This window comes from Vulpes vulpes, chromosome 15, assembly GCF_048418805.1.
Source record: "Vulpes vulpes isolate BD-2025 chromosome 15, VulVul3, whole genome shotgun sequence".
NCBI classification, from domain to species: Eukaryota; Metazoa; Chordata; class Mammalia; order Carnivora; family Canidae; genus Vulpes; species Vulpes vulpes.
The window spans coordinates 80,330,231-80,354,914 of record NC_132794.1 but is presented as its reverse complement, the minus strand read 5'-3'; the positions used below and the strand labels follow the sequence as shown (position 1 = coordinate 80,354,914).

At 50.1% G+C, this 24,684-nt stretch overlaps 1 protein-coding gene across 3 annotated transcripts in view; it reads right to left on the bottom strand.

Moving 5' to 3' along the window:
* Positions 1-24,684, bottom strand: part of CXCL12 (C-X-C motif chemokine ligand 12) — a 74,857-nt gene that overhangs the window by 42,487 nt on the left and 7,686 nt on the right. The window contains exon 4 of one of the 3 annotated variants that reach the window (XM_072739406.1): positions 17,274-20,504. The exons of 1 other annotated variant lie outside the window; for it this stretch is intronic. In XM_072739406.1, the coding sequence (XP_072595507.1) occupies positions 20,489-20,504 (16 nt within the window). In that variant the 3' untranslated portion in view covers positions 17,274-20,488. Of the gene's footprint in view, positions 1-17,273; positions 23,083-24,684 lie in introns of those variants that run through there. One more of the 3 variants, XM_072739405.1, reaches the window with a different exon arrangement.

Below are 24,684 nucleotides of genomic sequence, written 5' to 3'. Positions count from 1 at the left end.
TTTAGCCAGGTGACTTTAGAGGAAGTTTATGATCACTTAGTTCTTGCCTCGCTGCTTCTTCCATGACTCACCCTCCCCTTTCCTTCCCTGTCCTTCTGTCTTTCCATCTCTCATCTTTTTCTCTCTTGTCTTCAGTTCCCCCCCCACCTCCCCTTCCTCCTCTGTCTCTCTCTTCCCTTGGCCCCTCCTGCACAGTGATTGAGTCAGGAAGGACAAGTGTGAAATTCATTTTCCTGTACCAGAGCCTAGGCCTCAAACCAGTAGAGAAAATGTTTGGGACAAAGAGACCTACAAGGACTTAAGACTTATCAAAGGCAGTGGACTTCCTGTTTATACAGCTCTCCTTCCCCGGGGAGGCCCAGCAGAGCCCAGCCAGCTGTGGTCTGGGCAAGCGGCCTAGCTCCAAAGCCCAGGATCCCACCAGTCGGTGTCGAGCCTGGCCTCTTCCCCTTGGTCCCAGGCCTGCTGGAATCCCCAGTGCCCATGCCTCCCCCATGCTTCCCCCACTTGAATGAATGTGTCTGAGCATGTGCTGCTTTCGGACCCCAGTCTGCCTAATCGGGGGCATCCGGGCCTGCACTCGACAGGGTGGGTGGCCATTTCTGCCTCCGTTAGGCCTGTTGCACAGTGGACCCACAGGGCAGCATGGCTGCTGGGTTCTCCTGGCTCCTTTGTCCTGGAACTGGGACCCAGTGTCTCTACATTGAGGAATCCTGCATCCATCCAGTCCTCACATATTCATGACATACCTACTATGTGCTCTGCACTGTTCTAGGGCCCTGTTGACACTGACAGAAAACAACTGTCCTTAGATGCTTATGTTCACAGACAGATGATAAACCAAATTATTAAGGAAATGCCTTTGCACCCTTATTGCCTAAATGGGGCAAGGCGCTCACGTGGAGAGGGTGGTCTGCCTGGTACAATCAGGGCAGGCCTCTCTAAGGGGGTTACCTTAAGTTGAGGGTGAAGAGGGGCCAGCTGTGGGAACATGGACGGGTCAGTGCTCCAGGCAAAGGAAATAGTCAGTGCAAACGTCCTGAGAGGGGAGCCAGCGGGACTTGGCCAGGGGACACAGAAGCAGCTGAGGAGGTTGGATGGCAGAAAATGGAGAGAGGGGTAGTTTCGGTGAACACTGGATGGTAACCAGAGGCAGAGCTCCTTGGGCTGCTGGGCTCTGGAGTGGTGTCTGGATTTTACTCCAAAGGCACACAGACACACACACACACACACACACACACACACAAAATTGGAGAATTTCACTTGGGAAGAAGGATTGGAATTAATATGTCTTAAAGATCAAACTAGCTGGCAGGAGCTCTTGAACACCCAATAGAGGTGGGTAGAAGGTGTGGTGCCATAGGGAACCCTGTTGTTCATTATGTGTCATGTAGCTAGAGGCAGGGCTATATGGTGGAGACCATGGAACCCAAGCTACACAGATATTGCAAATGTGGTCTTCGTGATTTTCCTGTGGACTTGGGCCACACTTGAGCAGAAAGGAGTGGACAGATGCAAGGGAGAGGCAAAGTCTGTGGTGCTCCAGCTGTCCCTTGAGTGCCATCCTGAAAGACTTCCTAGCAAGTATTGGCCCATCTGAGATGGACGATGGGTGTCTGGTGTTTCAGGCCAGGGCACATAGAGCTTCAGGCCTACTCTCCTACCTTCACATCTGCTGATGCCTTCACAGTGGCCATCCAACTCACTGCTCTGACTCACAAAGGCTTTGGTGGAGTCTTTAATGGTGGGCAGAGTGGTTGGGTGGCCAGCAAGGACAAGGTACCGTTATGAGAAATTATTCAAGTAGGGGCCCAATGGAGGCACAGAGCTTGAATCACATTTGGGAAAAAACTTTACCTGAGTAGCAAACATTTAAAAGGGCCCCCACACCACCCTGAGCGAGTCACAGAGCCCTCAGATGACCTACAGCAAGATGCTTTCCCACTGACCATCCAGCTGGCAACTGATGCCCTAGGGACCCAATAAGGGATCTTTCTTCTTCAGACGTCAAGTGGTAATGCCTCTGTACATGGAATTCACTTTGATCACAGATGTGCAGACTGTAGATTTTCTGCCAACTGTGACAAAGACCTGGGTAGGAAGGCTCCACAACTCTAGGGCAGAGCAAGTTGGGCCTAAGGCAGTCTGGGTCACACAGGAGAGGATGGACAGAATAAAGAGCCCAGGCCGGACTGGGACACAGATGCCCCCTTGCCATAATCCCCTTCTGAAAAAGAGACTAGAAGTGGGTATACCATAAACCTACCTTACTGGGCTTATAGGTTGCTCTCTATATAAAGTAGCATTTATAATTATAATGTAGATCATCTCCATGTTTGAGCCCTTACTGGGGGCTTATTATGCTAAACATTTTAAATACATGATCTCGCTTATTTCTCCCCGCAGGTGATACTTTGCCAATGACAAGGTTGGAGCACAGAGGATTTAGGCGACTTGTCTGAAGTCACACAGGTTAAGCCTGATTGGAGCCTAGGTCTGCCCAGGTCTAGCTATGGAAGTAATGTAGACTAAGGCTAGAACGCCTCACTCCAGAGTGAGAACTGAGCCGTGCTCAGCAAATCCTTTTGGTGTCATCATAACTACTGAGTTTAGAATCCACCCCTAGGTATTTTTATGCTTAGATGCAGGGGCCTGGGTCAGCCCTGTGTCCTCGTTGGGGCTGAAACATAGGCCCAGAGTGAGCCAGGTCAGGGAGCACCCCTCACCCCCACCCTGACCATGCGGTGCAATGAATGCTACTTTTTCTTGTTCTCTATCTTTGCTGTTCACTTTTACTAAAATGTGACACTGGCTTGTTATATGAAATGCAGACATCATGGGGAAATGTAACGTTAAAATGGGATAGTGAGTGTAGCAATCAGGATCCCAGCAGACAAGAGATGGCACACTCAAGGTAGGGTCATTTCAGAAGAGTTTAATAAGGAGACTCCTTAGAAAGGTGCAGGCAGGACACAGAGTTACCTCCCCTTGAGGAGGGAGAGGGAGCAGTCACCTGGTACAACGTCAGGAAGTAACCCTGGGTGCAGTTCCAGACTTCCAACTGCAGAAACCAGGACTGACCTGGTCTACAGATTCCAGAGAATTTAACCTCCTGACCCTACCTCTCCCACTGTCACTGTCCTGACCTCCTGCTGGGGACGCAGAGAGCATCAGAGATTAGGCCCAAGAGAGTGGGGCTGGGTCTGGAAGGTGACAGAAGATAGTCCACATAGTCCCCCAGAGTCCAACCCATAAAGTAACCTCTTTTGGTGGCAATGTCTCTAAACATGGTCTTGGGGCCTGAGTCTCCAGGATATGTACTAAACCCGGATTGTTCCTTTAGACTGAAGCTCCTGCAGCTGTCTGCCCTCAGTTCCATGGGGAATTGAGTAGAATGATACTCCTGGGTACTGGTTACACTCAGGGAGTCCCATTAATGGAATGAGAGCAATGGAGACATTAATGAGGGAGGCTGGGTCCACAGCCTGGAAGTGGCAAATGGGCAGAATGCCTGTGTCCTCAAGGCTCCAGCACTAGTTCAGCCCTCCACCTCTGGATGCCCCTCCTACCCCTCCCAGCTCGCCCCTCTCTCTCTGCACATTCACCAAGAGCTCTCTGTGTTGCCAGGTGAGGCGACAGGCAAGGGCAGGTGTGATCAGGTATGGAGGCTGAGGGCTATGGGAAGCTCTTAGGAGAGTCTGAGTTTGAGTTGGGTTTTTTTGGGTTGGTTTGTTTGTTTGAGTTGGTTTTTACACAATCCCTCTGGCTTTGCTGATGGGTTGGATGGAGACGAGGGTGGGTGGGTTGGTGGGGCTGCCGCTGAGGAATCACAGGTGACTTTGGGTTTTTGGGGTGACCCCATGGTTTACCGAGGTAGGAAAATGGAGGGGAATTACTCAACTTGACTAGGGTAAGGCAAATGAGATAATCAAGACTTCAGTTTTGTCTATGCAAATTTGAGATGCCTTTGATGTGCAAGCAAGTAATTGAATCAATGAGTTTGCAGGATGGAAGATATGCATGGGAGATTCTCAGCATTTTGACATCAGCATTTGGACCTTGGCATTGCCCAGCCCTAATGATTTTAGTGGCTGGAGCTTGGGTAGATTCATCTTCTTTCTCTTTGGTGAAGTCATTCTCTATCTATTTATCTATCTATCATCTATCATCTATCTAATCTCATTCTTGAGGTCCCAAGGCAGGTGGAATGTGAGGCCTGGAGAGGAGAGAACACACCATATGGGTCCCAGATGCCTTGTTTCTGGGCATTTGGGTTCACTGTCTAGCCCCCAGAAGGGCAGTCTGACCAGGTCCCCAGCCCTGAGAAAAATGCAGGATCAACCCCACCAGCCCCACAAAGCCTTTTATTCCACAAGCTGAGAAAAAAGATGCTTCAAAGAGCTGGTGGACCCCAAATCGAGAGAGCTTTCCTTCGGTAGTAAGTCACTACCTCAGATTCTGGCCACAAAGGCATTTGGTGGTGACTCGATATCAGGGACACGGATGGGCTTTGTTAAGGTCTCACAGCTGGTGGCAGAGATGGGATCAGATTTTCTATGCCCTCTGGTGCCCAAGTTCATATGCCACTTCTTCCCCTTCCCATCCACCCTATTTGGTTTTGTGGAAGTCTAGTCAGAGTGAAGTGAAGGCATCACAGGGATTTACCTCCTTGGGGATAAAAACAGATGACCATAGGGGAAGGGAAGGAAAAACAAGATAAAGACAGAAAGGAAGGCAAACCATAAGAGATTCTTAAATGTAGAGACCAAACTGGGGCTTTCTGGGGAGGAGGTGCATAGGGGGATGGGCTAAACAGGTGATGGGCATTAGGAGGACTCTTGTTGGGATGAGCACTGGGTGTTATAGGCAACTAATGAATCACTAAATTCTACTCCTGAAACCAATACTACACTATATGTTAACTAATCTGAATGCAAATAAATACCAGAGTTCAAAGAGATGAGGCACTGGAGTGTAAGCAGGTGATGCTCTGGAAACATTGGAGCATGCAGACAGGGGCTAGCATGGGCCCAGAACTGGGGGGCGGGTACTGTACCCCATCCAAAGAGATACTGGGGAGAAACTTGAATAAGAAATCAAGATGATAACTCCCCTAGTCTTCACATCACCTGGATGACACAGCCTTCTCTCACAGGTATGCTGAGAGCCATGAACAGAAGATATAGCACAAAAATCTCAGTTTCATTTAAGGGAGAATCTGAAAGAAATGTCCTGGACTCCCCTAGGAGACAGGGATCTCCCTGCAGCAGAGGGGAGTTGTGCACATGGAGGGAGAGACCAAGAGGCAGGATTAACATTCTAGAGGATGAGTGTGTTTTTTAATCCTGAAATCTCACAGTTCTCTTGCCCTCCTGCTCCTGGAACAGTACATGGTCACTGCTTGCTCATCATCCAATACTTTAACGTTTTAGGCTGAGTGCCCCAAGCCCCAGAGCACAGGCTCTCTCTTACCCTGAGGTCCCGGGCCTGTAGCATCACATCCCCAGGACCTGTTAGAGATGTGCCTGCTTCGGCCCTACCCAGACCTGCTGAATCTGAAGCTCTGGGGGTACAGCCAAGAAATCTGCGTCCTAAGAAGTTCTTGGGCAATTCTCTTAATCCCTTAAATTTGAGAACCACTGGTCCAGAGCAGTTATTTTGCAGCATGAGGTTACCCACAGAACAAAGAATTACTCTGTCTGCATCCCACTCCCAAGACTGATTTCTCTGGTCCCAGCCTGGGAATCAGGGTTGTAACGTGCAGCTCTCACTGGGAGCCCCTGGCCCAGGACTTGCCCCAGGAATGCTCTGCACCTCTCCACTTAACTTTTCACATCTGCTTTTCTGTATTTCTTTTACTAAATCCCCTTCTCAGATTTACCTTCTCTTTTATTTCATATACTCACTGAAAACACGCTAAGGCAACAATCTCCTTTCTAAATATTGATGGGCAAGAGAGTGCCAAATAAGATAGACACTTGTGAGTAAGTCCTTTGGGGGTTTTGCACAAGCATGCTAAAAATAGTATATTCCAGTTTTCCTAAATGCTTTCAGTCTATAATCGTGGGGAGTTACAGTATTCTGTATTAAGCTTGCTAAACGAAATCTTTTTCTTTTTTAATAAAATGAATACTATGCTTTATGTTCAATATATTAACATATATTGCAAATGCAACTACTTGTTTAGAAAAACATGAGTTTGCCACATTATTCAAATGATAATTCCATCAATGAAATATCCTCAGGGCATATGGGTAACAAGTAACAAAAACAGGGCCCTGCTTTGTCAATAGTTAAAATGTGACAGCTTTGTTGCCTTCCTCCCTGCAGTAGTGAGTTAGGCTTTCCCCAGAGAGAAGATGAACAGACTTAGATCTTGCTGGAAGATGGGAGAGGACTTTCAGGGAGGGGACCCTGAGAAAGGCCAGCTGCCCTCAGAGGGTGTCCTAGCAGGGACGGCTGGGTGCGCTGGAGGGAAGTGTCTGCCTCAGAGATGATGCAGAGGCCTGTGGGGTGTGAAGGAAACCGGGTGCATGGCTATCAGGGAGGCATCCCGGGGAGGGGAGGATCCAGCTGAAGGATAGGTGGCATGGGGGTGGGGTGAGCAGGTGGAAGGTCTGGGAAGAGGACTTGGACAAAGGAAAGGTGCACTTGAGGACCCTGGTGGAGGCAGGAGGGAGCCCATGTGATTGAGGATGGGGAAGGGAAAGGTGGGTGGAGGGGATGCCCTCGGAAGTTCTTGGAGGGTTTCAAATAAAGGAGTGGTGAGATCCAAGCAGAACATTTTTATTTAGTGCCTATAAAAAGCTCACTCTTTACTGGGCACAATGGGGAACCCAAAGCAAGAGGAGGCTGACGTTTTTGCTCCAGAATCTAATACGTTTCTCCTGTTGGGATCCTTTTCAGTCAATGGATTCCAAAATCTTAAATAGTTGAAGGGCATCATAAGCCCTTCTCACATTGTTTGTTTGTTTGTTTGTTTATTTATTTTAAAGATTGCATTTATTTATTCATGAGAGATGCAGAGAGAGAGAGAGGCAGAGACATATGCAGAGGGAGACGCAGGCTTCCTGCAAGGAGCCCAATGTGGGACTCGATCTTAGGACCCCAGGAACATGCCCAGTGCTGAAGGCAGACACTCAACCACTGAGCCACCCAGGCATCCCTCACATGTTTAAAATGAAATGTTTGATATTATTTTATAAATTCTGTTTTCCATTTATTTTTTCAGTTTGTTTTTTTTTTCTCCCAGACTCTCATTAAATCTCTGCATGTTTTTTCTTACCATGGATGGCCTCCACTGGCCATGTCCAGAGAGTCAGACTACTTCCATTTTGGGTTCTGGGAAATGCAAGGTCCATGAACCTACCCTTCATTGCACCAGGCATGGGAGGACATACCTGAGGAGTCACAGAGAGAGGCTGGAGCTGCTCCCAAAGGCTGGTGTAGCCCCCTTGGCTGCTTGAGTGTTTGGGTTTGGCTAAGTCTCTAAGGTGAGATTTCTCATAAATGTCTTTAGTTCCTGCCACAATTCCAAGCCCAAACCCACTGAAGATGCCTTTTTCTGTCTTGTTTTGTTTCACTTTGATACTGGAGGGTATGAACGTGTGAACAAAAAGTGTGGAGAAGGAGCATTTTTGTGCTGCGGATGTCACAAATTTGTTCTACTTTGATCTGATCTCTGTAAAATAGCTCCTGGTGTGGGGGAGAAAAGAGGAAATGGAAATTATTTCCAAGCTGCATCGAACATTTCTGTTATATCCTTCAAAACAACCTCTGAGTGGGGACCAGGCTAAGGAGTGGGTATACGGGGACCCTAGAGGAGGGCACCACCTGTCCTATTTTACTTGGAAATCTTATGTATTTATGAGTTTCTTTTTGGCCAGGTGGCCATCTGTCTGCTCCATGGAGGGATCTGCCTTTGCCCCACTGGCACTGCTGGTGCTGGGGCCCCCTGGCAGGACAGCTGGGGGAATGAATTTGCTGAAGCTAGAACAATTGGGAAGGAAGGATGATTGGAAGCTCAAATCCCAAGAACACATATGTTCAAAACTGTGGAGATCTGGGGTTTGTGAACCATCAGCAAAATTAAGAAACAGTAAAATCCTGCAAAATTTTCAGTTCACAGGTAAAGGAGCATAAATGATTTTCAAACCATGTCCTCGGCAGCAGATTTATAATCAGAGGTGCCCCGTGTGCCAAAACTTCGCAGGGATGGGCGGCTCTCAGGATCCCCTGGCCCAGCCCAGAGACGTGGCTGGCCCAACCACTCTGAAGCTGTGGGTCTGGGAGCTGTAGCACATGGCAGTTGCATAACCTCTGGCATTTGTTTCAGTATTCTGGTCAACAAGTACTTAGAATTCCTTGTGTTGAGTTAGTTGTGACCCAAGGATGGAGACTTAGGAGTTAGATATTTCCAGGAAATTGGGCAGAGCGGTGACTCTTGCTGATGGATCTAGGGCCAAGGGGAGTAGGGCCCGAAGCCCTGGAGAAGTGGGGCATCTGGTGGGAGGGCTGAGCTCGGAGCTGGGGGACCCTGAAGGTGGCAAATGGAAGGGAGGTGGCAGACTGAGCCCAAGGTGGGTGGATTGTGGGGCTGAATGCCCTACAGCCAAGCCCAGACCCCCTAAGTACAGGAATTTGGAAAAGTTCCTAAACCCTGACTTCATTGACAATGTCTTGCCCTGGAGCACTTCAAGTACCCCCAACAGGAGCACAATGGGAGATGGGGGGGGGGGTGGAGCTGAAAGGAGAGGACTGAAATCCTTTATTCCAGCATGGCCTCCAGCAAAGGAACATCCTCCACACAGACAGCAGAAGGGACAAGCATGGCCGGGAGCATCTGGCTCTGGCACTTTGCTGAGATTATAAATGGGAGGCAGCCCCGAGAAAGGAGGGAAACATCCGTATTCTGGCAGGGTGTGATGGCAAAGCCAGGAAGGGGAACCCTAACTTAGCACTGCTCTCCCTGGCACCCAACTTACCTATCCACAAAATCCCAAATGTTAGCCTTCAAACCAAAGCCATGTGGAGACGGAGAGGAGGGGTTCTGAGCCCATGTCTGCTATTGATCCCAGGAGGCCCTGAGACATCACTCAGGTTCCCCTGAGCATGTCAGGTTGAATAGGCTCATGGACCTAGAGCAGCCAGCTGAGTCTGGAACATAATCAGCACTTAGGGAATGTTACCTGGCATCATTCTTATGCTTATCATTCTTGCTACTCTGTATCAGCCTCCAGCACCTTTCTTGACTGGTCAGGGCAGAATCTAACTCCCTTTTCCAGCTCAAGAATGTTTTTCTTACATCCACCCTCCTGCACCCATGGCTGCTCATGATGAGAGCCTGTCAGCCAATATGTCACACCCAGGAGACACTTGTGTATACCTTGTGTGCCAGACTCGAGGGTGACTCCTGTCACCCCTCCACTCCAGGGCAGCCCCCAGTCCAGCAGATGGTGGAGAGACTCCCTCCAGTCACCATCACCCCTCCATCCCCTGGCACCTCCCGTCTACCCCTCAAGGGTAAGTCTGAGACCCACGAGAAGGAAAGATAACTGTGATATGGATAGCTCAATTAAAAAAAAAATCTGCTACTTCTATATACATGACTTAGGAAAGTGCTTAACTCAACTTTTCTCATTTGCAAATCAGGAATTCCAGCTCCCCTGCAGGAAGCATGGAGCACCAGTGTGTCACATGCCTGGCATGTGAAGGGTTGCAATGGATGTGAGGCTGGTATCCTTCCCTGCACTCCGGTAGCAGCCCAGCTACCCCCAGAGTCGTCCAGAGCTGTCCCTTCTCCCTGTGCAGTGAGCTACAGAGGAGGAACTGCAGATAAGGAGCCCCGGGCTCCGGAAGGCTTGGAGACTTCCCCAGGTCTCATGTGTGGTCAGTGATGGGGTGGGCACTGACCACAGGCCCTGTGCTCCTTCCACTCCTCAGCTGGCCTCCCTGTCTCATGCCTGACCTCCAGAGAGGATGAGGAGCCCGAGGCCGGGCTGGGGATTTGGGTGTCCCAGAAAGCAGCTCCAGGTTTGGGTGAAGAGAGGAAGGCCAGGGAAGGAAGGAGGACATGGAGCCAAGACTTGTCCAGGCTTTGCTAGAAGGAGAGCAGGAGACAGAGGAGGAAGAGGGCTGGGTGAAGCAGGACCCTTTGCCATTCTGGCACGAGCCTAGCAGATTCCACACACTTATTCATTATTTGATGAGGTGGCCATAGGATCTATCATTTGAAATAGGACATTCTGAGAGAGAAAGGGCACTGTTAGTCACGGTGCTAGGACAACAGGCAGCCACTGGGACTGTCTAGGTGCATATAGATTACTGGACACTGCATTCTTTAAGGACTTGGAAAGGGCATCTGAACAGTATCCCTGGTACCCTTGATTGCTCAAGAAATGACCCCCTCAGGTTCCTCTCTAAGAATTTTCAGGTTCAAGTCCTCCCTTTCTAGGACCCCGGGTGCCAGGCCCTTGCTTCTTGCAGCCCAGATCCACAGTGAGCAGTTTTGGGCAGATGAGCAGGGGCCTGATGAGCCCTGCCACATTGGAACTAGGCTGTCTCACAAGGCCACTTGAGAACACAGGCCTTGGCAGCTTCAGTTGTTCTAGAAAAGCACAGAGTAAGCACTGTGCCTTTCCTGGGACAGCTCATATCCAGCCATTTCCAGAGTGCAAGGAAAGAGCCTCCGGTCAGAGATACCTGTGCATGGATTCCAGTGCTACAGCCCAGCACATGCACCTAGGCTCCGGGTGCTCCCCAGCACCTTTCTGGGCCTCCCTGGCTTCGTCTGTGCTAGGAGCAGAGGCACCCCGTGAAGGACAGCCTTCAGTGTCAATATAGAAGCACAGAGCTCAATCCAGGGTAGCGATTACAGCCATGCTGCTCTGGTTCTGAAATATCATCATTTACTTGTACAGCTGTTTAGGAAAGGAAAAAAAATGCTATCATATGTGTCCTGTTTAATGTATGCAACATTTGTGTTTTTTTTTTTAAAAAATCATTAAGTCAAAGAAATCTGGTGTCTTCTTGTAACTTCTTTCCTTTTACTCAGGGAGGCAAGCCACATTCATCGTCGGATTTTATGTGCACAAGGGTGGTACATTTTAGGAGGATAATCTACAATAAAAATTGGATTTGACATTGTAAAACACACACGTGTGTGTGTACTAACTTTTCTAGTAGGTATGACATATGCCAATGTTTTCTATACTATTCTTTTTTGGTGCTATTTCACTTTTTCTTTTTTTTAATGCCTGCTTCTGACAGTCTCCAGTGATGTCATAGCCTGAGCCCACTGAGCACCTCCTCTAGATGGACTCTCATGTAAGCCCCAGACATACCCGTGGACCTTAGAGGTCAGACCCCGCCTGAGCCCAGCAGCCCCTGCCTACCATTTCTGCCTGGGGAGCTCTGCAAACTGCAGGAAGGGCTTGCCAGGTGCACAGGAGCCAAATAGCCTAGCATCAGTCTGGGCCCCCAGATCCCAGCTTTGAGATGTGGAGACTCCGTGGTCACTTAGGACTTTGTCTCTGTGTCTGTCACATGGGACAGGGCTGTAATCTTGTGGGATGGTAGGGAACCCCAAAGAAGAAAGTATCTGAAAAACAGCTCTGTGGGCTGGCAGGCAGGGTCTGCTCCGGAAATGCCATCAGGATGGAAAGCACCTGATCTAGGTGTTTGTTTGTCCCCACTGGGAACTCTGTCCTGCCTACATAAGGAGAAGTACAGTGAATGCATTAGCCTCCAGTTCCCACAGAGAACTGGAAAGAGCTGGTCCCTGGCAGGCATCATTCCCAGGTATCAAGGTTTGGATATGGCTCTCGAGGGTTCCCAGAGTGGCCGGAAGGAGGCTCGCCTCCCCCCGGAGCTCAGGAATGCCCCAAATGATTGTTTCCTCACGGCCTCCAAGCCCATGTGACCTGGGCTGATGTTCAGGGAAATGCCTAGAACAGGCAGGACAAGGTGAGCCTGTGGCTGCATCTAAGCACCTTCCAACTGACCAAGACCAGTCACTCCTCCCGAGCAACTTCCCCCGCTGTGTTGCAGAGCCGGGCTGCTGCCCAGGAGAATGGAACACTGCCCCTGCTGCCATCAGCCTTCCCTGAGGTCTCGGCTCCTTCCCTGACCTCCTCCCCTGAGGACTAACCAGCCATCCGTTGCCCCAGGTCAGGCCTGGGATGAAACAGCAGTAGAGTCACTGACACCCCTATAGTCTGCATAGGAGATGTGTGCAGGTCCCCACAGGAGTGAGGAACACTCAGAAGGAGGTGCCCCTGGGGACAGGGATGATTCTTCAATCTGGGACACAGATTGGTTTTTCATGCTCTGAAGACTCTAGGGGGCAGGGTCAAGCACAGGGGATTCTAGATAAGAGGCAGCGTGTGTGTGTGTGTGTGTGTGTGTGTGTGTGTGTGTGTGACCACTGATAGGTGCAGAGTGGAGGTGGATTTGGTTCCAAATAATGACTTCACAATGTGCCCTTGAGTGTGGAAACGAAGACGCAGCCTTGTAAGGTGGGTACTGCTATTTTCATTTCAGAGATGCTCCCATGTGTTAACAACCTGTTGATGTATTTGGCAGTCATTCCAAAAATATTTCTTTAGCATCTTCTCTGTGCCAGCCACAAAGTGAGCAAAGCAGATGAAGCCCCTCTCTTCCCACGTGGTATTAACCTTCTCATGGGGGAGAAGCAGGCAGTTCACAGGCAACCATGGCGGAAGGTTCTGTGGCTGGGAAGGAAGCCCAGCACGGTAAAGGGGCCACATGCATCGGGGGAGGGCTGCTGTGCAAGCTGGGGAGTCTGCAGTCTCTTCTGATAAGGTGATGGCGAACAGAGACTGAATGAAGGAAGGGGTAAGCCATGTGATATCTGGGCAGAGGCTACCCAGTACGAATGTCCCCTGCCAGGGGCAGTCCTGGCCTGATCCAGGGAGAGGAAGCCACTGTGGTTGGAGCAGAGAGAGGGGTGAGGTCAGAGAGGTGACAGGCGCCAGTGGGCATCGACCTCTGTCAGTTAAAAACTAGAGGGTCTGAATAGGGGTGGCATGGCCAGGCAGCATGGCAGGCTGCTCTTGCTGCTTCGAGAGGACACTGCAGGGGGGCTGGGACCAAGATGGCAGCAGTGAGAAGTGATTGGATTGTGGGTATATTTTGAAGGTTAACTAATTGGGTTTGTTAATGGTTTAGTTCAGGGTTGTAAGGGAATAAAATAAATCAAAGATGGCTATTCACTTTTGGCCTGAGCAACTGGAAGGCAAGGAGTTGTCATTCATAGAAATGGGGGTGGGGGGATGAACAGGTTGGGAGAAATGTGGCAAACAGGAGTTTCATTTTGCAAATTGATCACTTTCAGAGAAGGAGCAGGTGTCCAAGCCTGGAGCCCAGGAGAGAGGTCAGCCTGGGTTCCTTAGCCTCTGCATGGTGTTCCAGGCCAGGAGAGTGAATGAGGTCACCTGCTGTGAACACAGAGCATCTGAGGACTATCCCAGGACTGACCGAGGGGTGTCCTTGTATTTAAATGTCTGGAGGATGAGGAGGAGACCAGGAAGTGTGTTTAAAGGAGGGTGACCAATGCTGCCAGGTTTGCTGATAGACCAAGGAAGCTGAAAATTGATAACTGACCATTGCATTTCCCGATGGCTCAGTGATAATCTTGACAAAGAGTAGTTCTAGTGGAGTGAATGGTAGGGTCAAAATTCTCGTTGGGAATGGGTTTTTCAAGAAAGATAAGAGAGAGGGAAGGAGAGAAAGTGGACACGGGAAATACAGACCACTTTTCTGAGGACTTTCGTGTGACAAGAAGCAGAGGAATACTGCAGACATGGTAGGGGACAAAGGGCTGGAAGATACCATGTCAGGTTTGGCTTTATTTTTGCTTCATTTGGTTTCTGATGGGAAATATTATAGCTTGTTGGTGTGTTGACATAGGGTGAAAGATTTATGGTGCAGGTAAGACGGGGTGTCAGGAGAGGTGTCCTTGGGCAGGTGAGAAGCTGGGCTCCAGGGCTGGGTGTAGGACAGCAGGGGGGCAGAGTGCTTTCTGCCAGGTGACGGTGGTGGCATGAAACAGAGGTGGAGCTCATGAATTCCCTTTCTTGTTGTCTTTCCTTCTGACTTAGAAGCCAGACCATCAGCTGAGTGTGGAGGGTGGAGGATGAAGAGTTAAAGGGAGAGCTGGAAGTATGCAGGGAGCACCTGGGAGGAGGAGGGGCAGATGGGACAGGAAAATGAGTAGGGTCCTGGCAGCACTGAGGATCCACTTCTAGTTAGTGTCATGAATTCAGAGAGACCCGACAGTGGTGGGGATCGTGCGCGGACTGGGTTGATTTTCCTAGGGCTGGGTCAGCAGCAATGGGCAGCCGAGAGCCACATTCCCTGTGAGTCCAGGGCTTCTCCCAGTCAGGTGCTCCACTGGGCCCCCTGCACTTACCGGGAAGGACAGAAGGCACAGGAGAGTCAGGGGCTTCGGCTGGGGCTTTGTTTCTGTTTGGTTTCATGGGTCAAGAGGTAGCTGCAACTCATTTGCTCTAAAATGAGTGCTGACTCCTGAAAGCTTAGCGGAACAACCTCCTTGAAATTTGAGAGTAGCTCCAGGCCCAGGTAGGAACGCTGGGGGTTGGTTGTGGCTTGTCTGGGGAGGCTGCCGGCCTAGACCCTGTTGATGCCTCACAACCTGCTCACACATCAACAGTCTGTGAAACACCCACTCTGACAAGCCCTCTTAGGGGCACTGGGAACATGGTTCCCTGCATCCCCAGGAGGACTCCGCGCAGCCTCTTGTGGATACCATAGGGATGGACTCCATCTGAGAATTCCATTTTCCCAGTTTGTTCTCAGGGAAGCTCTCCACATTACCTCATGACAAGTGATGTAGGGCAAGTTGGGTTGGTGCTGGTGGGTGCCTTCAAGGGTGGAAGAGCACTTAGGCCCTAAACAGAATCTGTGCACCTTTTGTGTGTGGCGGGTGCTTAGGGGATGCCTCAGGGTCCTTGATCAATCCCAACATGGCAGGCAGTAAGAACAGGCTTAAATGGTCCTTCCTTGGAGTGCTAGCTGAAGCCAGGGAAAGGGCTTGGGAAAGACCCCTGGGGAGGCCAGGGAGGCTGGTGAAGTCTCTCCAACATAAATCCTGTGTGAGCAGCAGCCCATGCCCTGACCCTGCCTGCTCCCAGCCTGCGGGGCCCGCTTTGCCAACCTAACTGCCTCTAGGGATTTGGGTGTAGCGCAGAAATCCTCTTTCTTGCTCTTGAGGGGGATTTACTTGGACCACATGGACCTCAAGAGGGACCTTCCCAGCTGCTTCTGGCCCCTCTGCAGGTGGCCACAGCTCATGTCTGTGTGGGGCCACCTGGCCTCCCACCCGGGCTTCTTTCTCTGAGTCTGTTTCATGCCCCTGTAGCTCCCCTCTGCTTCTCTGTATCCTGGCTAACCACACCCCCACTGCCAAGTGCAAGGCTCTCAGCTGAGCCACAGCTCAGCACTCCTGGGACAGAACACGGGCTTGCTCACTCATCAGCTGTACTGAGGTCCCTGCTCATGCCGCTTCCAGCTGCTGGGATCCTCTCCCCATGGGGGGCCCAGCTCTTCGCAGCTGCATCCTGTGGCTTGTGCCCTAACGCGAGGGTGCCGCCAAGCAGAATGAGGGGCCTAAAATCTAGCTCCCCCTGCCCTCCTGCTGGGCTCCCCAGGGGAGCAGCACCCTTGGGAGAATAAGCGCCCATTTCATCACACGGGCTCTGAATGCCAGGCCTTGGGGGTCAGTAGGTCATCCCAAAAGAATCTACTTTGGGGTCCTGCCTTCATCAGAGCTTTTCAGAGCCTCTGACAATGCTCTGAGCACAGGATGTGCACAGTCCCCCACTTTCCGTGCTTTACCAAAAGACTCATGTAATTGCGAGTCAGTCCCTCAGACTGTGGGCTCTGTGAAATCAGGGGGTGAGCTGTCCTGATCCCCACAGCATCCACACTGCCTACCACAGGGCCTGGTGCAGCTGCTGTGGCCTGACTGGACAGGGGGCCAGCAACCCTGTGAAGCACGGTAGGCCGTGGACTTTTTCTGTTTTATGCTACATCATTCTGAAGAGTCAATGTCATTCTGAGGACCTGGTAGTTAACCCAGAGGGTTTTGTTTTCTGGTGCTAGAACAGTGGTGGAGTGTGCTGGAACCAGCACTCACAGGGGCTCAGGGAACCTACAAGATCCAAGCAAGAGGCTTTTCCCCACCTGTCAGCTAAGAGGGTGAAGCTCATCCTTCAATATCATTTCTAGCTCTGGGTATCTGAGCGTTGCTGAGGCCTGAGGAGAGGCAGGTGGACCCCAGGCAACAGCAGGTGAAGAGAGGAGCAGAACATACGCTTCCTGAGTCTAGTTTGCCCAATCACTGGGGGTACTAAGCTTCTGGCTTCCAGCTGTGGAGGCTGGGACTCAGGGTAAGTGGTGCATCTCGGGTCAGAATGAGCAGAGAGAACAGGACTGGAGCCCTGCTCTGCTAATGTGCACACCGTGCTCATCCCAGGACACCATGCTGTCCCTTGCCAGGGCCTCCTGGAATACTCTCTCTTCCTCCAAAGCATCTGCAACTGAGCAACCATATCGAGGTTCTGAGCATGGGACTAACATGTTCGTGTCTGAGTCATTGGGCAAGGGGGTCTGGAGGACAGAGCAATCTGCACCGACTTTGGGGCTCGTGTCCTGGCCCCTCCTTTCCAAAGTGGTTGATCGTGAAGCAGAAGGATATAGGAGAAAAGTATGCCAGACTGACCTCTGTGAGGACAGAACCCTATCAGACCCCATCCCCTGGTCCCAGTATCCGGGACAGTGCGGGCAGGCAGCTGTTGAGAGGTTCAGTAAGCTTCCTGGAGGGCCCCAGCGCAGGGCAGAAAATACACAGGCGGCTGGGTCTTGACACTGCCTTCAGGGATAGACCGTGGAAGCAGAGAATGGAGGCTTCCTTCCCCACAGCTGACAGGCAAATATGTGGGCCCTTGCACAAACCAATCCCTTCTGGAGCAGAGGACTGGCTTGCCTTAGGAAAGGATTCCAGCAAAACCAACTTTCGGAGAAAAGAGAGAGCTTTCCCCGTGCTAGGAATCAGGTGACTAGGAGACATGCCCCCAGAGTTCTTCCTTATGATTAGCATGATTGCAAGGGCCTGTTTTCCACCAACCAGTGTGGCGGCTAGGATTATGTGATCCCTCCGTGTTGGGTTGGAGGAAGAAAAAGCAAGTCTGGAAAATTCTGAATGGCAACATTAATTTCAAACTGTTGGCTGCTACATTTGAATACATGTCTTTATTAGGAAAATTGTAAGTGCATATACATCTTTTCATTGATATGACTTCAGAGTAGAAATGGTGGTTTCTCAAAAGGACTTGTTATTTGTTAAAAAAAAAAAAAAAAAAAAGCACACTGCGTACAGGAAGCTGCCTTCTCCTGGACCCTTTTCACATTATCTGGGAGATGTATTTAAACAACACAAAATACAGTATTCATCACATTTAACACTGAACCCATCACTGCCCGGAGACCGAGAAGCCAGCGAGGTTACTGACTCACAAAGTTGCCTGGGAGGATTTTTTTCAACTTGGCAATGTCAGGGGTCTGCTTAAGGGACTTGAGATTTTATGGAAGCATTTCCTTGGGATGGAGCTCCCTTGGAATGGGTCAGGGAGGATGTGTACAGGGACCCCCACAATTCTCACCCAGCTGCAGAAGGGTGCACTGCCTGCAGGGAGGTGATGAGCAGCCTATGGCCATAACAGCAGACCGCAGTCAGAAAAGGAAGGTCAAATCGGATCCAATGAAAACGCTGAGAAGTTCTCTGGACTTCTCAGGGGTGGGGGAGACTGCAACCTTTGGCTATTCAGGTCCTCTGCTCAAAGCTGAACCTCCTCTCTTTGGAGGACAGACCCACATGCAGAGGGTCCCCTTCCTGAGCCTCCTCGCTGGGGTCTCAGCAACTGGCTGGGGCTTGACAGAGACCAGTACAAACACCACATGGTACAGATTGGGATATAAACACATAGCACTTTGGTGGGTCCAGGTCCCCACCCCAGCCCGCAGCTGCCTGGGTCCTGATGCAAAGGCTGGCAGAGAAGGACTGCCCTGAGGGTGACATGGAGCCCAAGGGAAGGTCAGGTGGAGCAGCACTGAACAGCTAGGAATAGCTGGATGACCCCTAATCTGGGATGCACTTGATTTGTATTTTTAAAGCAAAAGCGGATAGGGAGAGCCTTTTCCTTTGCAAATAGACTATTTAAATGCACATTTGCTTTAGCTGGGCAGTCTCTATTTCAGAGCAGATTGCAAGGAGAGCAATTGTTACGCAGATAACTTTCCCAGCAGTTTCTACTCTTAATCTCTTTTTCCCCTATTGCAGAGAAGCAAAGGCTTCTTTATTTAACTGTGACCAAGATTTTGGGCCACGTTTATTTTCTTGGAGTAACAGATTTAATGGTTCTGGTTCATGGGTTCCAGGGGAATATGGTGACACATTTTCCATGAGAGTTTTTAATATCTTGGATTGCTCAGGAAATGCCCATGCCACAGAAAATGCTATCCTTTCACATATAATTCAGGAGACCTGTAGTGACAGGTTAATTTCAAAAGAGGGTCTGAAACCAGTTCAGTATCCTTTAAAAACTAACGAAGATTTCTGTACTCGATTTTATTCAATATAGCTGATTTGAAGATAAAAATTTTTGTTTGCCTGACGGATTGGCTTTCTACCATGAAGATCCTATAAAGGAATATTTACGAATGCTTTAAGCATGTTACTGATAACCCAAAGATTATTACATCTAAGAACACCTACAATTCACCATTATTTTACCATAATATACTTTCTGCATGTTATTTACAGTGTCCTGTTAATTAATACATTTCCTATTTATGCCTCTTTTTTCCACTTTTGTAATTTAAAATTTCTTCCTGGGATATTTAACCAAAGGGACAAAGTATAAAGAGATAAAATGTAAAACAAAGCACAATAAGCAAAAAACCCCTTAAGTGCCTACCTGTTCAAAAAGAGATCTTTTTAAACTGTTTAATGCAACTCTACAAACTGGTCTCAGTAAAGGAAAACACTCTACATGTGGGGTTTTCATCTACCTTTCCAAATACCCCCCCCCCCTTTTTTTTAAGAGGAATGCCCTGCTGGACATTCTGGAAGCATAAGATAACAACAGTGGCCAAGTCTGGAGGCCATAGAATAGAAGGTAGTCGGTGATGGGATCGCCAAGTAGGCCAAAAAAATGAAGTTAGATTTTAATTGAGAAGGAATCTTCACATCCAGAACTCATCATTTTGTGGATCGGGTTTTCAAAAACCAAAAAAGCGTTGAGGATTCTTTTCCTGTGATTCCCAAAACAATCACATACTCGGTGAAACGGAGACAAAACTCTCCATAGTTTTGATACGGACACCTGTGGAAGCATGAAGGGCTGGTGTCCTCACAGGTCAACATTGCTGCGAAACGAATTCCCTTGGGCTCTGTGGATCCATCTTGGGTTTGTGATCAGTGGAGAAACCTAGCTTGTCCCCCACGAGAGGACTATAGGCCTGATCAGAAACCTGGTCAAAAGACATCTCCTGACTCTGAGCCTTTGCATACGAGAAGCTGACAGCACACGCACCGAGGACACTGGCTTTGAACAAGAACACAGGATTGGACAACAGACCATATTCTGAACAAGACACAGATGTACACAGTGTTTTCTGAACTCACACAAGACATTTTGATTGGCTTCTGGCTGCCCAGTTAAAATTAAAGCTTTGGTCTTGAGAGACTCTTTTTTCCGGGGTGATGGAGACAGTCGTGGATATGCATGATGATGGATGAGAGAGAGAATGATGACAAGAACGTGATGGGATGTAGAGAAGAGCTCAGGATGAGGGATGCATCTCCCTCACCCCTGGCCTCATACTCCTGCCTGCCTCAACTTGGGGGGCTCTGTGATGCTCACTGAAGGGAAAGACCCCAGCTGGCACTCTGGGGAAGGGCAAGGCTCCTGCCTGGCCCTCTAAACCTAACCCTCCTCCGCCCCTTGCCCAGGGCAGTCTTCACTAGGGTTTGCCCCTGCCCACTGGCTCTAATGCCTCCTGGTGGCTCTTCATCCTAGGACAGGATGATCTGGGGTCCCAGCCTGCACATAGCTCAGGGAGATATGATGCTCAGGAACCTCTGGCCAGGCGAGGGGCTCCATGGGAAAGATTTGATAAGAAAGCAAGTAAAATAACGGCCTTAGTCTAAATTCCTATCTGTCAGCAGTGACACAGGATAATCAAACTAAATGAAGAATAAACACCATATATTTTGCTACATAATCAAATGGTGAAAGTAAGGCAAACTGTGCAAAACGAAGCCCTTGGAAATGCACTGGGCCCTGCCTGGGTGCAGGGGAGCTGCCTTGGGCTCTTTCTAACACTGCTTTCAGACCCGGGCTCCTACTGTAAGGTTTCCTCAGGCGTCTGACCCCACCTGCGCCTCTCACATCTTGAACCTCCTGTTAACAAGAACAGAGGGAGACACCATTAAGGCGGGTTCCCACAGCGGCCAGGCCGCTCACCTGAGACGCCAAGCCCTGCTGCAGCAGGGTTCCCCACTCCTGAATTCCAAATCGCAGCCGCCGCCGTGCACCTCCCTTCCGAGGCCCTGGGAAGGGGGAGGATGGCAAGAGAGGCAGCCAGGGCTGAGTGGAGGGATGGAAGGTGGGAAGTGGAGAAGATGGACGGGCACAGCCAGCAGGGTGCACAGCAGACAAACAAGGGCACACTGACAGACAGCATGGCACAGCGGTCACATGACATGGCAGGCGGGTCACACTGTCTCAGCCCAGCACAGACGGAGGGCTGGTGGCCCCCCGCCTGAGTGTGGCTCACTCATCCGAGGCCTTGGCCTCACCAGCCACCTCCATCTACCCCCGACTGGCCCCGGGATCTCTTGGCCAGCATGGCAGGGGTGGCCCTGGTCAGTGCCGGAACTGCGCATGGCCTAGTTTCAACCACCACAATGGAGTCCGGCTCTTCTCTCTTCCACGGCCACCCTGTCTTCAGGGAGGTTGGCACCACGCTGGCTTATCAGACACAGTGAGGGCCTGTGGCCAGTCGAGTCATAGAAGGACAGGACTGGAGCTGGTTTGCTTTTCTGAAGGTGGGGCCAACTGTCTGAATCCCTGCAGCCCCACTCCCCCAGCAGGAGTGGGAGCACTGTCTCCCTGAGCCCCACAGACAGCAGTTTGTCACCTCAGGGCAGCAAGAGCTTGACCCACCATTGCTAGATGGCAAGTAGCCCTCCACGGTGTCCAGGATGGACTGCCACCACTCTCTAGGTGCAGAGATGCATGATCCTGCTGTATGAAGGATGGGAAGCATGGGGGTACAGCTCTGACCAGTTCCTGAGTGCCTTTGTAAAAGGGGGACCACTCTGCCACGGTTCCCAGTCCAGGACTGCTGCTGGCTTCCAAGGAAGACTGCAGCCCTGGGCAGACCCGCAAACATGCTAGTGACCTCCAGGGCAGGGAGGGTGCCAGCAAGAGGGGTGCAGGCTGAGGGTCAGCCAGATAAAAGGGATGGCAAGGGGGAATGAAAGGTCTTTGGCTGTAGCGCCCTAGCAGGCCACTTCTCTAACGGAGAAAAGCAATGGCCACAGGGCTCTGTGCTGCTATCACAGGGGAGGGCTTGAAAGCATGAGGGAACACAGTGTTCCAGGTGAGGCTGACCAGCGGCAGGGACCTTGGATTTTCTTCTGATTCCATCTGTTCTATCCTCCACCACTTCATCTTTCTGGATCCACATGCTGAATTATGACCAGGGGCTTGGGGTGCAGGGTGAGTGTTTATGAGAGATGGGAGGATGGGGAGAACAGTCCAGAGTCGAGGTGTCTTTTCTCAAAGTACTACTGAAATCAGGGCCTTGCTCTCCTACGTGATCCCTCTCCTTCTGGTCCAAATTAGAGAGACTTGGCAAGAAATCTTAGACCTAAATCTGTAGAGGGTATGAGGAAAGTTCTAGACCTTTCTAGAACAACATGTTCACTTTAAGCAGACATTGCTCATGAGAGAGGACTGACACAGCTGAGTCCTGGGACCTAATCGCACAGGGTCACAGAGCCTCTCCCAGCAGATGGGTGGGGACAGGCCCTTCACACAGTTCTTCCATGTCAGGGACCCGTTTCAAGAATCTATAAAGTGAATTGCCTGGCCAACAGGCTCCCTGAGAAGTATTTTCCACAGCTGCTTCCCGGGAATGTGGAGCACATCCCCCACCCCCCCTTTTCCCACTCGGTGTGCAGACACCACCCTTGCTCAGGGGTAAAGCTGCTGGCCCAGACCCAGGCCTAGGGAGGCGGTATGGAGAGGTCCCGCCCCCCATGCGTGGCGGGTAAAGAGCCAGGCAGCAGGCACTTGGGAAAGAAGAGTCAGGTATCACCTGCAAAAGGCCCGTCCATCGCCAGCTCTGCCCCACAGAGGTGGTGATGTGTGGCACTGGCAGTGGTCAGGGGAAGGGCAGGAGGCACAGGCCTTTTGGGCCTAGGCTCCCGCCACGGGCTAGCGATGGCGCGGTGCAGGCCGGGCAGCCGGCCCTGGCCTCAGCAGGAAGGCAGACTGAGTGTGTGGAGCTGTGAGAGCTCTGGAGCATCCCGGGCCCTCTGGGAGAGGGAGTGGAGGGCAGTGGGGAGCTCGGCAGCCTGGGGCAGTGCTGGCGACCCCGGGCCACACTAGAGTCCTGAGCATAGTCTCCTCGTCCCAGACCGCACCCCAGTCTCCGCACACCTACTTTCTTCATAACTTAGCAGACCAGGAAGGGCCTTAAAATGCACATAAAGACAGGAGCCCGTGTGGCCACAGGAGCGCTGCTCCTCCACGGAGGTCTGAGCCCCTGCGCAGAAGGCAGGGGGTCTGCTGGGGAGGAGGCTTAGAGCAAATTTACAAAGCGCCGGGAGATACAAGAGCAGCGGGCACTGCGGTCCATCTCGAAGCGGCAGATAACTAGTTTTTCCTTCTCTGAGCAGCCTTTCTTTTCTTCTGTCGCTTCTTTTTTCCTATCTTTTCTTTTTTCCCCATTTTTTCTTCTCTGCGCCCCCTTAGATAAAATTAGTAGAACCATTAATGATGTTGAAATAAACAGGGCTCTGTTTCAGTCTGCACAATACTGAATGCTGGACTGGCTATCGGTTTAACCCTGTCTTCAGTCTTAGTCCTGGAGGCCCCTGGGCAAAGCACTGTCCACCAGTACTTCATTAAAATAGATCCAACATTTTCCCCAATTCAAAGAAAAATGTTAGCTGGCTTTCCAGAATATCTGTGAACTGGTTATAGCTGCGGCCACTTTGCCAGCCTGGCCCGGGAACGGCATTCACATCCGAAAGGGTGTGAAGGCACACCCAGGACCAGGCTGGACTTGGCCTTCTAACTCACCTCAATCCCATCTCCTCTGGCTTCCTTCCTTCTCAGTGTGGAGCTGAACTCTGCTTTAGCTAAAAAAAATACCTGCATTTCAAATCAAATCGTGCTCTGGAGATTAAAGACTCAAGATTCAGGCGGCCATCCAAGGAGAGGAGAAAGGCAGCGGGGCCTCATCCCACCTTCTCCTTTCTGGATGCCGGGGGACAACCCTTGGGAATGACTGGGATTGTTCTGGAGAGCAGGGGAGAGAGCTGGTTAGCAGAATTTGATTACAGCAACTGGCTCATGACTGTCACATTTTAATGATTCAAGCTGAATGGTATTTAATGATTTATGGGGTAAGGCCACCTGTTCCCATGAAAGCTTGCTATTAACCATGGCCTGGAATTATGGGATTTTTACATGGGGAAAATGTAAAAGCTGGATATTATGAGAGTTGAGTCTCTGGAGATTACATGGGGATGTTAGGAGAACCAAGGAAGAGGAGGAAGAGGAAGAGGAATTAGTGAGTCAAATATTATTCTTCAGAAAACTAGCACTGCTGTTTCCATTGAGTTAAAAAAAAAAAAAAAGGCATAAAAACTTGAGTGGCAGCTCTATTCGGCTCCTGATCAAGGCCCATGCTCACATGTGAAGTCAGCAGGAGGGTTCTAAGGCACCTGACCTGCAGGCCACCTTACCTTCATCGACTCCACAAATGCATCTGAGCCCCATGTCTAATAGCTGATGAATTTTTCTACAGGTAAATAAATTCCCACATACAGTAGGAGCTTGATACCATGAAACAATTAGCATTTTATTGCTAGTGCATATAATGTCACATTTGATACAATTTTAGTACAAGTGAAAAAATACACTGTGGCTAACATTAAAAAGCTGTAATCACATTTATAGATCATATATATTTCTCTACAAATTGCCAGTAGTTCAAGATAATAGAGAAATGTAACCTACTGACATTCATATGGCTCCACTTCAAATATATGAATTGTTCGACTATAAATATATTCTGAAATACATTTTTTTCTAAAGAAACATAAAAAAATGTGCACAAAAAATATATAAAAAAATGCCTTGCAAAAAGTTACAAATACCACCAGGCCCATCTGTGGATCACATTTATGCGTGGCAATGTCACCTTGCCAATGTTTCTGATTGGAACCTGAAACCCTGCTGTGGTTTCAGGAGGAAGGGTTAGTGGCAAGATGCTCATTTATTCATTTTTTTTTTCATTTCTGATTTCAGAGACCTCAGAGTTTGTAGAGCCTCCGTGGCCTAT